Source organism: Aquarana catesbeiana, linkage group LG01 (genome assembly GCF_042186555.1).
Source record: "Aquarana catesbeiana isolate 2022-GZ linkage group LG01, ASM4218655v1, whole genome shotgun sequence".
Classification (NCBI taxonomy): domain Eukaryota; kingdom Metazoa; phylum Chordata; class Amphibia; order Anura; family Ranidae; genus Aquarana; species Aquarana catesbeiana.
Window position 1 is genome coordinate 948,112,366 of NC_133324.1, and position 17,952 is coordinate 948,130,317.

Below are 17,952 nucleotides of genomic sequence, written 5' to 3' on the forward strand. Positions count from 1 at the left end.
CCCTATAGTGATGTATGGAGCCTCCTGCATACTAATAGTGATCTGCACCCCTATAGTGATGTATGGAGCCTCCTGCATACTAATAGGGATCTGCACCCCTATAGTGATGTATGGAGCACCCTCCATACTACTAGAGATCTATCCCCCTATAGTGATGTATGGAGCACCCTGCATACTAATAATGATCTGCACCCCTATAGTGATGTAGGGAGCACCCTGTATACTAATATAGATCTGCACCTCAATAGTGGTGTATGGAGCCTCCTGCACAATTATAATATGATCTGCACCCCTATAGTGATGTATGGAGCCTCCTGCATACTAATAGAGATCTGCACCCCTATAGTGATGTATGGAGCCTCCTGCATACTAATAGGGATCTGCACCCCTATAGTGATGTATGGAGCACCCTCCATACTACTAGAGATCTATCCCCCTATAGTGATGTATGGAGCACCCTGCATACTAATAATGATCTGCACCCCTATAGTGATGTAGGGAGCACCCTGCATACTAATATAGATCTGAACCCCAATAGTGGTGTATGGAGCCTCCTGCATACTAATAGAAATCTGCACCCCTATAGTGATGTATGGAGCACCCTGCATACTAATAGAGATCTGCACCCCTATAGTGATGTATGGAGAACCCTGCATACTTATAGAGATCTGCACCCCTGTAGTGATGTATGGAGCCTCCTGCATACTAATAGAGATCTGCACCCCTATAGTGATGTATGGAGCACCCTGCATACTGATAGAGATCTGCACCCCTATAGTAAAGTGCAAGGCACACCCAAAATAATCTATGCAGCCCTCTACACACTTATACTATAAAGATCTGCACTTCTACAGTATTATTTGCAGTGCCCTAATAGTAATGTATATGGCACCCCTAAAATAATGTATGCATGACCTCTGCACTAAGGAGATCTGCACCCCAACAGTAATATATATATATATATATATATATATATATATATAAACTGGCAACATAAATGCATGCAGCACCCCATAATATTATACGCATTCCAGCTATATAAATCATGTATAATAATAATAATAATAATAATAATAATAATAATAATCCCCCACACTCTTATAGGAAGGGGAACAGCAGCAAATGTTGCATCCCCAACAGTATTGCAAGCAGCACCCCAATTTTAAAGTATGCATCCTCCTACACCCTTATATCAGTATATATGTCTCCTCTAATGTAATATATGAAGAACCCCCATAATAATCTCTGCAACCCTCCCTATACTCCTATGATTGTGATGTAGATGTATAGGGGTGTAGGTGGCCCCTGTATAGGGATGTATGTGCCCCCTGTATAGGGATGTATGTGGCCCCTGTATAGGGATGTATGTGGCCCCTGTATAGGGATGTAGGTGGCCCCTGTATAGGGATGTAGGTGGCCCCTGTATAGGGATGTAGGTGGCCCCTGTATAGGGGTGTAGGTGGCCCCTGTATAGGGATGTATGTGGCCCCTGTATAGGGATGTATGTGGCCCCTGTATAGGGATGTATGTGGCCCCTGTATAGGGATGTAGGTGGCCCCTGTATAGGGATGTATGTGGCCCCTGTATAGGGATGTATGTGGCCCCTGTATAGGGATGTAGGTGGCCCCTGTATAGGGATGTAGGTGGCCCCTGTATAGGGGTGTAGGTGGCCCCTGTATAGGGATGTAGGTGGCCCCTGTATAGGGGTGTAGGTGGCCCCTGTATAGGGATGTAGGTGGCCCCTGTATAGGGGTGTAGGTGGCCCCTGTATAGGGATGTAGGTGGCCCCTGTATAGGGATGTATGTGGCCCCTGTATAGGGATGTATGTGGCCCCTGTATAGGGATGTAGGTGGCCCCTGTATAGGGGTGTAGGTGGCCCCTGTATAGGGATGTAGGTGGCCCCTGTATAGGGGTGTAGGTGGCCCCTGTATAGGGATGTATGTGGCCCCTGTATAGGGATGTATGTGGCCCCTGTATAGGGATGTAGGTGGCCCCTGTATAGGGATGTAGGTGGCCCCTGTATAGGGATGTATGTGGCCCCTGTATAGGGGTGTAGGTGGCCCCTGTATAGGGATGTATGTGGCCCCTGTATAGGGGTGTAGGTGGCCCCTGTATAGGGATGTAGGTGGCCCCTGTATAGGGGTGTAGGTGGCCCCTGTATAGGGGTGTAGGTGGCCCCTGTATAGGGGTGTAGGTGGCCCCTGTATAGGGATGTATGTGGCCCCTGTATAGGGGTGTAGGTGGCCCCTGTATAGGGATGTAGGTGGCCCCTGTATAGGGATGTAGGTGGCCCCTGTATAGGGATGTATGTGGCCCCTGTATAGGGGTGTAGGTGGCCCCTGTATAGGGATGTATGTGGCCCCTGTATAGGGGTGTAGGTGGCCCCTGTATAGGGATGTAGGTGGCCCCTGTATAGGGATGTAGGTGGCCCCTGTATAGGGATGTAGGTGGCCCCTGTATAGGGATGTATGTGGCCCCTGTATAGGGGTGTAGGTGGCCCCTGTATAGGGATGTATGTGGCCCCTGTATAGGGGTGTAGGTGGCCCCTGTATAGGGATGTAGGTGGCCCCTGTATAGGGGTGTAGGTGGCCCCTGTATAGGGGTGTAGGTGGCCCCTGTATAGGGGTGTAGGTGGCCCCTGTATAGGGATGTATGTGGCCCCTGTATAGGGGTGTAGGTGGCCCCTGTATAGGGATGTAGGTGGCCCCTGTATAGGGATGTAGGTGGCCCCTGTATAGGGGTGTAGGTGGCCCCTGTATAGGGATGTATGTGGCCCCTGTATAGGGGTGTAGGTGGCCCCTGTATAGGGGTGTAGGTGGCCCCTGTATAGGGATGTATGTGGCCCCTGTATAGGGGTGTAGGTGGCCCCTGTATAGGGATGTAGGTGGCCCCTGTATAGGGATGTAGGTGGCCCCTGTATAGGGGTGTAGGTGGCCCCTGTATAGGGATGTATGTGGCCCCTGTATAGGGATGTATGTGGCCCCTGTATAGGGGTGTAGGTGGCCCCTGTATAGGGGTGTAGGTGGCCCCTGTATAGGGATGTATAATGATGTATATGGATGGACCCCCTGCAGCGCTCTCCAGCTCAGTGACATCCCTGTGCAGGGACACCCCGCCCACTCCTCTCCATACAAGCAGAGTGACAGCTCCTGGCCCCGCCCCTCCTCTCTCCTTACAGCCACAGTGACAGTGGCTGGCCCCGCCCCGCCCTATCCCCGCACAGGGTGAGTGACAGTCGCTATCCCCGCCCCCCCGCACGCTCCCATTGGCTGCCCCTCCCCTCCGCCTGGTTGTGTTATTTTTCGAATATAAATGGTGCGGAGGGTCGGGGAGAGAATAGAAAAGGCCAGGCCGGGCGGAGAGCCGAGGGATCGGAGGGTCTGTGTGTGCCCGGCCGGCTACTACTACTTCCCCACCCGCCGGAGGATTATCACCGGATTATAGAGAACTTCTTCTTCTCCCCACCACCTTCCATCATCACCCCGCTCCGCACCCCGCTTCACCCCGCTCCGCATCCCCCCCGCACCGCTCCGCACCATGGAGATGGAGAAGATGCTGAGCGACTTCAGTCCCCTCCAGGGACCCCGCCGCCGTCCGTCCTCCCTCCTACCCTGCGGACTGAGCCTGCTGAGCCCCGAACCCGGAGTCCTGTCCCCGGTCACCAGCCTCACCTTCACCATGAACCAACTCGGAGGCCTCGGGAGGTGAGAAACACACCGACAATATATATATCTGTATATACCGGGGATTACTACACATTATATATTTACCGGGAGATTACTGGGGGGCGGATTGGATTTCTACCCTTCTCTCTGCACCCCTTTCCCTACATGTTCTCCAGCACCCCTTCTTTTCTACCCTGCACCCCTTCTACACCCCTTCTACACCCCTTCTACACAATGCACCCCTTCTCCTTCACCCCCTGTCTTGCACCCTTCTTCTGCTTCTTTTGTCCATTGCCTGAAAAGTTCAAACAAGGGTCCCTGCCCCTTTATTCCTCTCCCCTTCTCCTGTGCCCCTTCTTTTGTACCCCGCACCCCTTCTCCTACAGAATGCATCCCTTCTCCTGTACCCCTTCTTTTGCAGCCTGCACCCCCTGTCTTGCACTGGTGCATGCATGCAGTATTGGATTTGTGTGGACGCTACCCACCCCCCCCCCAATCTGATGGCATTCTTCTTTAGTCCTCCCCCCTTATCTTGGCAACCCCCCCCCCCCCCCATCCCACTGATGCATTAAATTCACTATTTCTAATTTGGGGTATTAAATTAATGTGCACCCCTTCCCCCTTCTTGGCACCCCTGTATGCATTCAGGAGGTCTAATTTGCTGTATTGCATTACTATATGCATGTGGGCCAGACACCCCCCCCCCCCCCTCCTGACACCCTGTCCCCCTCTCCTGGCATTCTACCCCCACTTATCTTGGCTCTTCATGGTTTCTACATTTGCATTGTGGGGTTTGCATTGATTTATGGGCCCCAGTCCTGGCACTGCATGTATACTTTCCATATCCCATATACCCCCCCCCCTCCCCATAGTGTATATACCTCCCAGTCCTAGCACTATATGTATACTTTCCATATCCCCTCCCCATAGTGTATATACCTCCCAGTCCTGGCACTGTATGTATACTTTCCATACCCCCCCCCCTCATATTGTGTATATACCTCCCAGTCCTGGCACTGTATGTATACTTTCCTTACCCCCCCCTCCCCAAAGGGTATATACCTCCCAGTCCTGGCACTGTATGTATAATTTCCATACCCCCCCCCTCATATTGTATATACCTCCCAGTCCTGGCACTGCATGTATCCCCTCTCCCATCTGTATTGTATATTTCCTCCATACATTCTATTCTATTTCTGGAACATGTTTATATTCCACATTTCTATTTTTAGCTCCATTGTTTTATTTTGTATCTCCATCTCTTACAGTTATCAGTCAATAATCAGTGTGGATGTTGTGTGATTATATGTGATCCCATACAGACTGATACATTGTATATGTGATCACATACAGACTGATACATTGTATATGTGATCACATACAGACTGATACATTGTATATGTGATCACATACAGACTGATACATTGTATATGTGATCACATACAGACTGATACATTGTATCCAATCCTGTTCTGATATTATAATGACATTGTGTGGGTTGTGTTGGGTGATCAGTACAGTGTTTAGATGTGTAGGTGTTGTGTTTTATGTTGTGTATGTTGTGTTTTATGTTGTGTTTTGTGTATGTTGTGTTGTGTGGTGTGTGTTGTTGATGCTGTTCTGTATTCTCATCCAGTCTCCGGTGTATTTATTTTCTCCTGTATTGGATATATTGATGATGTTTTGGAGTTTTTCTGAGCACTTTGGATTTTGCCGTTTTATTGATGGTCTGATCTGTTTATATTGGTGGAGATGACCTCCTGTATCGATCTTTCTATACATTTACTATTTCTTGTGTTTTTTTTTGGATTCTGATGACTTTTGGCTCCGGTATTTACATTTCTATGATGATCAGTGAAGGTTTATGTTTGTGTTTTGTTTTTATGTTTTTGTGGTGTGTTGTTGGTGTCTGGTCTGTATTCATATGTAGACTGCCCATGTGATGGAGGCCTATTGTGCAGTACTCCATGCATTTCATTACCATACACTGGTCTGCATTGTTCTTTTATGGCTTGTTGGGTTTAAGTTGCCCCTCCCCCATTGTTCTGCCTTGGCCCAGTGTGGTCCACCTATAACAAAAACATTGTCATAGGGAACTGACAGGCCCCACGTCCTGCTAGAATTTTACTTTTGGATAAAGCTGCGGAAGGAATAGCATCTGTCAGGTTTTGATCACAGCGTGTGTCCCCCAGAGAGATTCTTCATCCCTTCCTGACCTGGTGACAACACAACAGGAAGTGAGAAAAATCACATCAATTAGACACAACAATACAAAAAAAAAACTTTATTGATAGAATGAAGATTATTCTATTAATAAAGGGTTGTTAATAGAATGGGAAAGGCCAATAACCCGTGCCTGTTACTGTCTGTGTCCCCTTTAGTGAGATTTCCTTACTCCCTGTGCTGGTGACAACATAACAGGAAGTGAGGAAAAATCTCACCAACCGAACACAACAATAAAAAAAAAACCACTGCTGAGAACCTGTGACAGGTGCCTGTCCCCTTTAGTGAGATTTTTCTTACCTACTGTGCTAGTGACACAACAGGAAGTGAGGGAAATTGGACACTAGAATAAAAGCATTTTTACTACTAGAATAGGGATAACCTGTGCTGGGTGTCTGTTGGTGCATGTGTCCCTTTTGCTGAGATTTTCTTACTTCCTGCTCTGGTGACACAACAGGAAGTGAGGGGGGAAATCTCCCTAAAGGGGACACCAACTCCAAAAACCTGCTTCCATAGCTAAAATAAGGGATTCCGTTGCAGCTCTGTGTCATGTTTTGGAATTGTTGATATTTTGGGAAGGGATTTGCCCCCCCCCCCCCCGCAGGGGACATTTGTCCAGGTGATGACAAAGGAAGTGAATGATCACACCTCGTCATCTAATCCACCAACAAACACCTTTTTTATTGTACCTGGATGGAGCTGAGGTGAGGAATTGCTCATTAAACACCTCCAAACGTTTGTCTTTTCTCCTCCTCGGGTGCCCCCTGTCAAGGTTTTTTTTTTTTTCTTTTTTTGCCATCTGTCTCCCCACTGGGGAGATTTCCCTTCACTTCCTGTCCCGTAGCCAAACAGGAAGTGAGAGAAAATCCCTACAAAGTGAGGGAAATCCCTGGTTAGATTTGGAATTTATTGATTGTTTTGTTTTATTATTGGTGTATATGACTAATAACCAGGGGATCCCTGGTTGTCATCATCAGAAATAGTGTCCCCAGTAGAAGATTTTCCCTCTATGCCTGTTCTAGTGACAACCCAAAATTTGCGCATTCCCTTCACTGGTAAACTCTAAAGTATAACTAAAGGCATTTTTTTTTTCCAGATTTGGATGGAGTGGAGAGGGATTACAACACCTGTCAGTTTTTTATTTGCTGTATGTGTCCCCATTAGGGAGATCCCCCCCCCCCACACTTTTTTCACAGAGTGCAAAAAAAAAAAAAAAAAATCTAAATTTTTTTTTTTGTCACCAGAAAAGGAATGGAGGGGAGTTTCCAGTTCTGGTGACAACCAGGGATTCCCCTCACTTTGCACGGATTTCTTCTCACTTCCTGTTGTGGCAGTGGGACAGGAAGTGGAGGGAAATCTCCCCAATGGGGACACAGATGGCAAAAAAAAAAAAAAACCTGACAGGGGTACAACCCCCCTATTCATGCTCTATATAATTGCAGAAAAGAATGAATTCCGTCTTCTCCTGGCTGATTGCACCAATTAGACGCCCCCCTGCCCCCCACATTCCCAGCCGCCTCCTGTGTTTGTTTGATTTAAACAGGAGAAACCGATCTGTGAAATTTAGAGTTTGTTTATATTTCCCTGCGATCGTTTTCTCCCGTGTTTTAAATGTCCGTGTGTTCTACACGAGTATAGACGCATTCAGAGCGTCCAAGAGTGTCCAATCCGCCCCCCCCCCCTCCCCCGCTGATTTCAATCTCTGACCTCTGAATGCAGATTTCCTGAAGATTCCATTTACAATCATTACATCCATTTACCAATGTGTTATTTTTATATATATATATAAAAACAGGTGTCAACTTTTCTCTTCTTCTTTTTTTTCTCCTGCCATCTCTGTCTTTTTCCCTTCACTTCCTGTAGACTCATCCGGAAATGAGAGGATAGCTTCCAATGTGTTGGAAAAACTTCCCTCTATTCCTTCCTGGCAGGAAGATCTTCTTTCCCGCTGGCAGCCCTTCTTTTTTTTTTTAGGTTCTCCGCACTTTCATTCTCCCAACACAGACCACAATAAAAACCTGACAGGGGTTCCAACCCCCCCCCCCCCCCCCCCCCACCCCCCCCCTTTACCACTCTATCCAAATCTAAAAAGTTTTGTTGTTGATGTGCAATTGTGTCTTATTGGTTGTTAATGCTGTCTCTGGTAATATGTTTGTTTTTGATTGGGGGGGGGGGGGGGTCTTGTTTTGTGTCTTTTTTTTGTAATTTATAAATAATATATATAATATATTTATGTATATTTTTTTAATTCAGTTTTTTTTTTTGTTTTGTCTTTTCATTTTTTTTTTTTGGGGGGGGGGGGGGGGGTTGGTGGTGTATTTTTTTAATTTTTTTTTTTTACTGCCAATCTACAAAGGTTTTTCTTTTTGTTTTGTTGTCTTTTTTCTTTATTTTTTTTGGGGGGGGTGGGGGTGTTCTTTGTCTTGTTTGTTTTTTCTTCTTATTGCTTTTTACTTTTATTTTTGTTTTTTATTTTTTTATTTTGGGGGAGGGGGGGGGGTTCATTTATTTTTAGAGGCTTTTTGTGTGTTTGTGTTTTTTTTTTTTGTTTTGTTTTTTGCAATACGTTTTTATTGTATACTTTAATATGAAGTACAAAGGGATACAAAGTCGAAGGCGTACAATTTCAATGAGACTTTCCAGAAAATAAATGACAACATTGGTTTTTGCACGTATATTGTGGTTTTAATTTTTTTTTTATTTATTTATTTATTTTTTTTACATTTTTTTTTTTACCACCAATTTTCAAAGTAGACTTTATTTAATTTTATTTTTTATCTTTGCAGCCTCGGCGACACGCCAAAGCGAAGAAGCATCACCTATCCCGTCCTGACCTCCAGCTTGATCCGCACCTCTTCCTCCGACTCGTCCGACTCCGGTGAGTGCGCCCCGGGCAATTGCCCACATCAATTAGGGTTACAAACATTAATTAGGGTGCCCTGTGCCTCTCCTCCTGGATGTACCCAGAGTTCACCCGTAAAGAGAACCACCCTATAGCAGCAGCAGCTGTATCTTTATAGAGGAACTGTTGTCTTTATTTTTTCGGTTAATTTATTTATTTGAATATTTATTTTGCTGACATGGTTGGTTTTTTTTTAATTTTGAATATTGGACGTAGTAGGGGGGAAATGTGTACGTTTTTTTGGGGGGGAAGCAGGGGGTCCTGATGGTGGGTGGGTGCAGACACAAGATCTCGGAGGGTGTCGGGGACAGCAGAGCGCGCGGGAAATAATCGCATACAGTGATTAGTTGCTTCATTTAAAGTGATATCGCACTTTTTTTATTCGGCATCCTCTAACCTCTCTGTCTGTCTCTCTATCAGGTTTGTGTTTGGAGGATGTCAGCCCCGTCACTGCCGAAATGTAAGTTACCTTCACTATGACTTGTCTCTGCATGCGCTGGCTGTGTGGATAATTGTGTGTGTGTGGCAGGAGGTTGTGCAAGCTGTCGTGTTGGCTTTCCTATTAGTGGAAATAAATAGCTGAAAAGTTAAAATTTAAAACGCCCCCCTCCCCCCCCCCCCTTTCCTCCAATTCTGTACCTGTCAAGGATTGTAGCAGATCCTCACCTGCTTCTGTTCTGTAGGTATTTAGTAATGAGCCACCCCAGTGTTCTGTGGTCACATGATCATCCCTGACCCTCCTCAGATATCGCTTTATTGATGGACTCAGCATTCTCCATGACCCCTAAGAACCGCAATGTAACCAGAGGTCAATGTGACCCCATCCACCCACAGACAATAGCGATTCCAATAAGCTGGAAAAGGTTACAATTTGTTCTAGCGATACAATGTATCTTCTGTGCACTCTGGAAAGGTTCCAAAAAAAAAAAAAAAAGGGACGGGACTTGGCCGCATTTTTGGACCCCCCCCCCCCCCCCCCGTCTGAGCATCTCCTGGCTGGTCGCCCGGCAACCCTTCTGGTTTCTATGGCGTCTCTCGCAAGCCGACTGAAAGGGGGGGGGGGGTGTTCAACCAAGTCAGGTCCCCAAACTCTTCCTGTCTGGGGAAGATACATTGTAGGCGGCATCTCCTTTTTTCTTCATATACTCAGGGATGTGGCAACCTCTTCCAAACCTTCGGACACGGTTGGAAGCATTCATATATGGTTGCCCTTTGCATCCACCGTTCATGTTGGGTTTCACTTTCTTTTCTTATCGGTTGGTTGGAATTTCTTATCTGACCAGGATAAGGTCGATAGAGTCACATGTCGGGATAATGATAAGAGTCACATGTCGGGGATAATCGATGTCCCTGCAGGAATGTGAAGGAGGACATCTGCTGTGGAGGACTCTGCACCTTCCATGGATGCAGAACATCTGGAGATCCCCTGAGGAGCACTCCCATTGGGGTCCTAGGTGGATGGATGTCTTATGTCTCTGCTAAGCTCACCTTTCCTCCTATGAGCCTCATAGCCTCAATGGGGAGGGGAGGAGGTAACCTGATTCGCAGGCGTTGAGGCTCTTCCAGTTTCACTTTTCCTCATTCCCCGGGGAGGCCTTCAGAATGCCATTGTAAATTCCTCAGCTGGTGGGAAGGGCCGACACTCAGCTGCCCGGCTACGCTCCAGTAATAGGTTACCTATAACATGGAGTGACGCCAGGCAGCTGTTGCGTGGGAGAGGCTTCGCTGGGATTTGTAGTCCTCCATGCAGCCGAGGAAGTGGTGAAGGGGGCGGTCCAGGAGAGCGCACGGTGCTGTTGCCAGCTGGGGCGCGGTGCGTCATCGGCAGGAAACCCTCTGAGATGGAAACAGCTGAGGAGTTGGTTAACAGTCTCACGTGCAATTTCCCCAAAAGTGAGGCAGCAGATTCAGGTTCTTCTTCTTGGTGTGAGAGATAAAGCGTCAGTCCGCCGGAAGCGGTTTTTCACTTGTAGGCGGAGTCTGGATCTGTGACTGGCTCTATTCTCACCCACCTTTTAGTTCAAGCTGAGTCTATTGAGGAATTAGCAAAGTTACAGGAATACAAATCGAGAAGTTCACTGACCAGTAAAGTTAGAGAGAATAGTGAATATATATATATATACGGTGTAAAAAGATAAAACACAAGTAGATAAGCAATATACACATCTAAGGCATCAAAGATATTACAAAGATATAAAGATATTATAAAGATATAAAGATATTAAAGATATTAAAGATATAAAGATATTATAGATATTATAAAGATATAAAGATATTATAAAGATATAACTATTATAGATATTATAAAGATATAAAGATATTATAAAGATATTAAAGATATAAAGATATTATAAAGATATAAGATATTATAGATACTATAAAGATACTTGCCTACTGGGCCAATTCTCTCCTACATGTAAAAACAAAAAATCATATTTTTTTTACTAGAAAATTACTCAGAACTCCCCCAAACATTATACTTTTTTTATTTTTTTTTTTTTTTTTTTTAGCAGCGACAATAGGGAATAAAATGGTGGTCGTTGAACTTTTTATCTCTCACGCTGCATTTGCACAGCAATTTTTCAAATTTGGGAAAAAAAGAGTTTCGTGCATTAAAAAAAAAAAAACAGTCAAGTTAGCCCAATTTTTTTACATAATGTGAAAGATGATGTTACGCCGAGTAAATCGATACCTAACATGTCACGCTTAAAAAAAAAAATTGCGCGCACTTGTGTTATGGCGCCAAACTTCGGTATTCAAAATCCCCATAGGCGACGCTTTAAAATTTTTTTATACAGGTTACCTGTTTAGAGTTACAGAGCGGGTCTTGTGCTAGAATTATTGCTCTCGCTCTAACGTTTGCAGCGATACCGCACAATGTGGTTTGAACGCCGTTTACGTATGCGGGGCGCGACCTACGTATGCGTTTGCTTCTGCGAGTGAGCACACGGGGATGGGGGCGCTTTAAAATTTGTATTCTTTTTTTTAATTGTAAATTTTATTTTTCTATTTGATGCTCTCTTTTACATTTTTTTTTTCACTTTTATTCCTATTACAAGGAATGTAAACATCCCTTGCAAAAGGAATAGGGCATGACATGTCCTCTTTACAGTGAGATCTGGAGTAGAGTTGGGATAAGACATGTGTTGGGGGGGCTCCTGTACGAGCAAAGCTTCTAAATCCGTCGTCTTGACATCTCACCCACCTTTAAATCTGACCTCCAGGGAAGGCAAAATATAAGCAGGTTAAACTTCAAAGATCTATATTTTTAAGTTGGTTGGCTAACTGTATAAATAATATCCTAATAAAAATTTTAATTATTTTTTAAAAATAATAGTATTATAATAAAAAAAATGTTATTAACATTAATGATAATTGTTTTTATTATTATTATTTTTGCAATAATAAAATTTTTATATTTTTTTTAAATAATATAATAAAAAATATATTTATATTTTTTTAGTTAAAAAAAAAAAAATTGGGGAAAAAAAAAAACACTAAGAACTTGCACCAAAAACATCACCCCGCTTAACCTTATTGTAATAGCAGAGATGGATTACAGTCATTCCTGCCTCTTGCAGGGCGGTGGTGACAGGTGCGCGATGTTTGCAGAGGAAGCAGATATGGCAGATGACAATCTGTGTTTGTCGTTTTCCTTTCTTCTAACAACTGAGAGACAAAACCGCAGAGATCCTGAGCTGCAAATGCCACCGCCCCCCTCCCCCCACCCCCTCCTTCGCCCACTTCCACTTTATCCCCTCTAATTAGGGCCAATCCAGCCCAGGGCCCCCAGCACTGCTGGCACCTGTCAGCACTTTTCATGAACTGCCTCGTACAGACTTGGCACAAAGGACGGGGTAGGGACAGGTGGGGGGGGGGGGGGTCAGGGGGTGTCATGCTTGCCCCCTGCTGACAAAACAATGGGCAGCTGTTCGGATTCCTTCACCTTTCACCTCCGGCGTGTGCGCGGCTGGGCGGCAACCACCAACCCGGCTTATTACCTGTAGAGGAGTCTCCTAGAATTTAGGAAAAAGCCTCTTCGCCCCTGTTCGCAGATTCACAACTTTTCTTTTTTTTATACATATATTCTTTTTTTTTATGTACAGTTTTTAACCTTTTCTGTCTTCCCTTAATTTTCTTTTTTATTTATATATATTCATAGTTTTGTCTTTTTTTTATATATATAGTTTTTAACCAACCTTTTTTTTTTTTTGCACATTTTTTTTTTACTTTTTTATTTATTCCTATATAAAAAGAAAATTGTACAAAAAAAATGAATGTTAAAAACTATTTATATATATATTATAATTTTTTTAAACATTTTTTGCAAAAATTTTTAATTATTTTTATATTCCTATTTTTTTTTTTTTTTTTGTTATTTTTAACCTTTCTTTTCGTATTTATTATTTTGTTTATTTATTTATATTTCCTATTTTTGCATGTGTTTTAGCATCACAGGGGAAAAAGCCAGGCTCATTTCCTCGCACACACTTTAAAACTCTTGTAAAAAAAAAACCCTGTATATATGGTATTGCACGTCCTGCCTTTCATCTCTGCAGGAGACTTGTTTGCGGTTAAGCCCACCTTAAGCGCCTCAGACCGAAACCGAGATCCACATAAGCCTCAGACTTTGTCATTACATGCTGGAAATGTTTATACAAGCGTGAAATTCACATGTGACATCAGCGGTCTGTCTCTAACAAGAGTGTCGGGACCTGCAGCAGTTCACCAGTTATATAGACATCACATGTTTAGTACCTAAAGAAATAGTTCACCTTTTATAAAAATTTAAAGCAGACCCCAAGCCCACCTACAAATATAAAAAAATCCCTAGAAAGCTTTGGTTGTAAGTTTGCACTCCCCCCGCTTCAATGTAGCCATGGCCTCACAGGTGCACTATAAGAAGGCTACATCACCAGTTCCTTCCAGGAAGATCTCAATTCGTGTTGAGTTCTTGCTGGGGGGGGGGGTTCCTCAATTTTTTAAAGTTTTTAGGTAGGCTGCAATTCCCGAGGCAGATAGGAGGCCCATCCCACCATCTCCCAATCATTGGTAGCTGACCATGAGTTGTTGGTGCCAGCCAACGCATGGGTGCTCAACCTGTGGCCCTCCAGCTGTTGCGGAACTACAAGTCCCATGAGGCATTGCAAGGCTGAAAGTTCCAAGCATGACTCCCAACGGCAGAGGGATGATGGGACTTGTAGTTTTTAACTAGGCTGCAATTCCCGAGGCCGATAGGAGGCCCATCCCACCATCTCCCAATCATTAGTAGCTGACCATGAGTTGTTGGTGCCAGCCTGCGTTGTAAGACTTTTTCGGGGCTTACAACTCATGGGTGCTCGACCTGTGGCCCTCCAGCTGTCGCGGAACTACAAGTCCCATGAGGCATGGCAATTCTGAAAGTTCCAATCATGACTCCCAAAGGCAGAGACATGATGGGACTTGTAGTTTTTAAGTAGGCTGCAATTCCCGAGGCCGGTAGGAGGCCCATCCCACCATCTCCTGATCATTAGTAGCTGACCGTGAGCTGTTGGTGCCAGCCTGGTCACCATCCTGGGGATGCACATAGACTTCACCTTGCAAAACACGACAGCTGAAAAATTCATGCAGTGGCTGGACCCATCTATCCTGCTGCTGTATATATTCCTAATGCTGTTGTAAAGGTGGGTTAACAATGGTGCTGCAGATTTATGACTGCAGGAGGAGGAGGAGGAAGAGACCAACAACTTTATACGTTTTGGTAAATAGTTTGCATTAATTAAATATTTTTTTTTAATGGGGGGAAGTCTTCTTTAAAAATGCCCCCACATTAATAAAAAAAAGTGCATTTCATTTTTTAAAATTTAATTTATCTCAAATTTGCAATGAAGCCTGCAGAGCATTGTGACCGCTATCGGTGCGATTAGACCTTGGCGGGCTTACAACATATGGGTGCTCAACCTGTGGCCCCTCCAGCTGTTGCAGAACTACAAGTCCCATGAGGCATTGCAAGGCTGAAAGTTTCCAAGCATGACTCCCAAAGGCCAATGGGACTTGTGGACCCGCAACAGCTGGAGGGCCCTAGGTCGAGCACCCATGATTAAGTCCTTTTCGAGGAGGGCTACAAGTACAAATATGTTAGTTTAGGAGGGGACACAGCTATGTTTTTAAACTGAAGCTGTAAAAAAAAAAATATAACCCTGAAGGATTTAGAAGTGATATGTAATTGGTTAACCGCCGCAGGTCAAAGTGTCCATTATTGGGCACAGGGACCCTCTATGGACTGTAAGGGGACAATGGGGGAAGGACAAACATGGGGCAGTTAATGGTTACACGGCACGCACAAAAAAGATGGAAATAAATTGCGTTCAGTTTGGACCCCCAGAGTGCGAGACACTTCAAGAGCTTGCGTTGTGGGGGTTGGGGTGGAGGGGTTTCCTAAAGACAGAATTATTATTATCCCAATAAAAGCAGTGCACATCAGGACACCCCAGCAGAGAGGCTGTATGCCTGAATAGATGAGGGGGGAGGAGGTGTGTTTGAATACCCCGGGACACAAAGGCCGTAATCTCCTGGTGAAATGCTGGAGTTAATTGGGGGCTGTGCATGCCTCCCATCTGCCGGCTCTCTGCTGTCTAGGAGGGCCAGGGTCCTGAGTGCACGTGCTTCTATGAATGGCCTGAATAGGCCCTTTATGCGTGCTGCCACACTTGTCTCGGCTGATTCAGGCTGACAGCTGTTGGGGGCCCTGCATCAGGCATATGGCTGGGGCCCTCGGCTAACAAAAGGCTCCATTTGCATACAGGTGGAGTGAATGGAGCTGCTGGTTGTGTTCGGACTCTGAGGCGGGACAAAGAGTCTTTGTTCCGGGATTTTCTCTAATGTTTAATCTTTTTTTTTCTTCTCCTTATCTAGCTGTCATGTGACATTAAAGATTAAATCCCTCTCGGGTATCCCTTGTATGTCACCTGCTGGAAAGGTGGACCAAAATGTTATCACCTGTAACATTCCAAGATACCTCAGCCCCTCTCCCAACTCAGAATTCGCCTTTGTGTCTGATGTCCCCCCATAATTTTAATGTTTAGATAATTGACTTTACTTATTTACTTGAAACTTATAATATTGGATATTGGCCTTGGATCTCTTTCTATATCCTGGACATGCAAACCCCATGTAGATAAGTGTCCTGGCCAGAATGCAAGCACAGGACCCCAGTGCTGCAAAGCAGAAGTGCTAACCACTAAGCCATTGTGATCCTTTTTTAAAAAGCATTTGGTATATCTTTTGGTGTGCCATGTTGTATGCAACCATAGTAGCCAAACTTTCCAAGACTGGCTTCAGTGATGGGCTTACTGCCTTTCTCTGAGGTTTGCACAGAGGATTATCTAGTAAAGGCCTGTTATATAGCATATGGCATTCTCAGCATTGTGCTGCACTGGTAGTTTCATGAAGGTGATCTTACAAATCTTACACTACGAATGGATGGGATTGTGTTTCTCGACCTATCTTGAGTCTCACGTTGACCAAAGACCACTTGCAGTCATTGGTGAACTTCAAACTTGGAACCTTGCTTCCATTATCACTTTCCATTTGACCTTGTCCTTTGCAGAGTTAATGTTCTTCTTCATATAACGGCCTCTTTCAGTTCCAGGATGTCTACCATGTTCTCCTTTTCCCTTTAGTTTACCATAGCCCATACCAGTTTACCATGCCCACTAGCAGGCTTTTGCCATAGCTTTTCATTTGGCATTGCCTTTGGCATATTAATGTTCTGCTTTGCATCATGGCTGCATTTCATTTATCGAATGTCCTCCCTCCACCATATTCTTCTCCTCTCGTTCTTTATCTTGCTCTCTTCCACAATTTTGCATAGTTCCCCTCCAGCTAATTTTCTGGCCATAAAATAGCATTTTCTCCAGTTTCCCTTCCAACAGATGTTTGCATGTCTGACGTGTAGTCTGGTAAATAGCAGAGTCAGATAACCCACCACAGCCAAGTGGGTCATTGTCCATCAAACATGTTCGTCTTTTCCCATTATTTACCCTGCTCTCTTCCACAATCTTGCATAGTTCCCCTCCAGTTGAGTTTCTTACATTATGACTAAAAAATTGCCTTTTTCTTCAATATTCCCTCCAACAGATGTGGTTTGCATATTTAACGTTTAGTATGGTGAATAGCAGAGTCAGATAATCCACCACAGCAGTTGGGTCATTGTGCATGGTCCATCCACCATGTTCCTCTTCTCCCATCCTTTACTACCTTATTTTGCACATTCTTGCATAGCTCCTCTTCATCTGAGTTTTACTCTTCAATATTCCTTTCAACAGATGTGGTTTTGCATGAATGACATTTAGTATAGTGAATAGCAGAGTTGGATAATCCACCACAACCAGTTGGGTCAATGTCCATCTACCTTGTTCTTCCTCTCCCGTTCCTTTACCTTGTTCTTTTCCTCAAGCTTGCAAAGTTAATTTCAGCTGAGTTTCTTGTGATCTGTGTCAAATACATTGGTATTTTAAGAAGTTTAGTATGGTGAATAGCAGAGTCTGATAACCCTCCACAACCAGTTGGTTCAATGTCCATCCACCATGTTCTTCTTCTCCCATGCTGAGTTTCTTGTGATATGGTCAATAACATTGACATTTTCTCCTTCAACATTCCTTCTAACAGAGAGAATTTTTCTTGTTTTGATGTTTAGTATGGTGAATAGATAACCAACCACAGCCAGTTGGATTGTTGCTGATCAGACTCTTAAGATGGGTTACTAAGTGTTTACACATTGTTGCACATTGTTGCTTTTCTCTCGTGTTCCTCTTTCATGTGTGCGGCCAGATTGTCCTTTCTTTCCTATTTACTGAGTATAAAAACACATAGAGGAAGTGTTATTGTTCCAGCTGCAGTTTCTAATGCTTTCTTGTTCCTTCCTTGCAGCTTTGAGAAGACTATTTTTGAACGCAGGATCCAAAACAATGAGTAAGTATGGCACACCAACCGACACACTTCATTTAGGCCTCGAGGAAGAGTTTATTTTGGGACTGAAAGGGGTGTTGAGAGACTTGTAGAAAACTTTCAGTTCTCAATCAAGCTAATGGTGTAGGATCAATGTTTCGATCCACATGAGGAAGCCCTGAGAAGGAAGGGTAGTCAGATTCAACCCCCAAGTGATGTCCTTGATATTGTGT

General features: G+C 44.4%; 1 protein-coding gene across 1 annotated transcript in view; it reads left to right on the plus strand.

The window, feature by feature from the left end:
• The first annotated feature begins 3,271 nt into the window (after positions 1-3,271).
• CDC25B (cell division cycle 25B) overlaps positions 3,272-17,952 on the plus strand; it is a 29,392-nt gene continuing 14,711 nt past the window's right edge. Inside the window, exons 1-4 of the mRNA XM_073611130.1 lie at positions 3,272-3,705; positions 8,676-8,767; positions 9,212-9,251; positions 17,702-17,743. Coding sequence (XP_073467231.1) covers positions 3,539-3,705; positions 8,676-8,767; positions 9,212-9,251; positions 17,702-17,743 — 341 coding nt within the window. The 5' untranslated portion in view covers positions 3,272-3,538. The remainder of the gene's footprint in view (positions 3,706-8,675; positions 8,768-9,211; positions 9,252-17,701; positions 17,744-17,952) is intronic.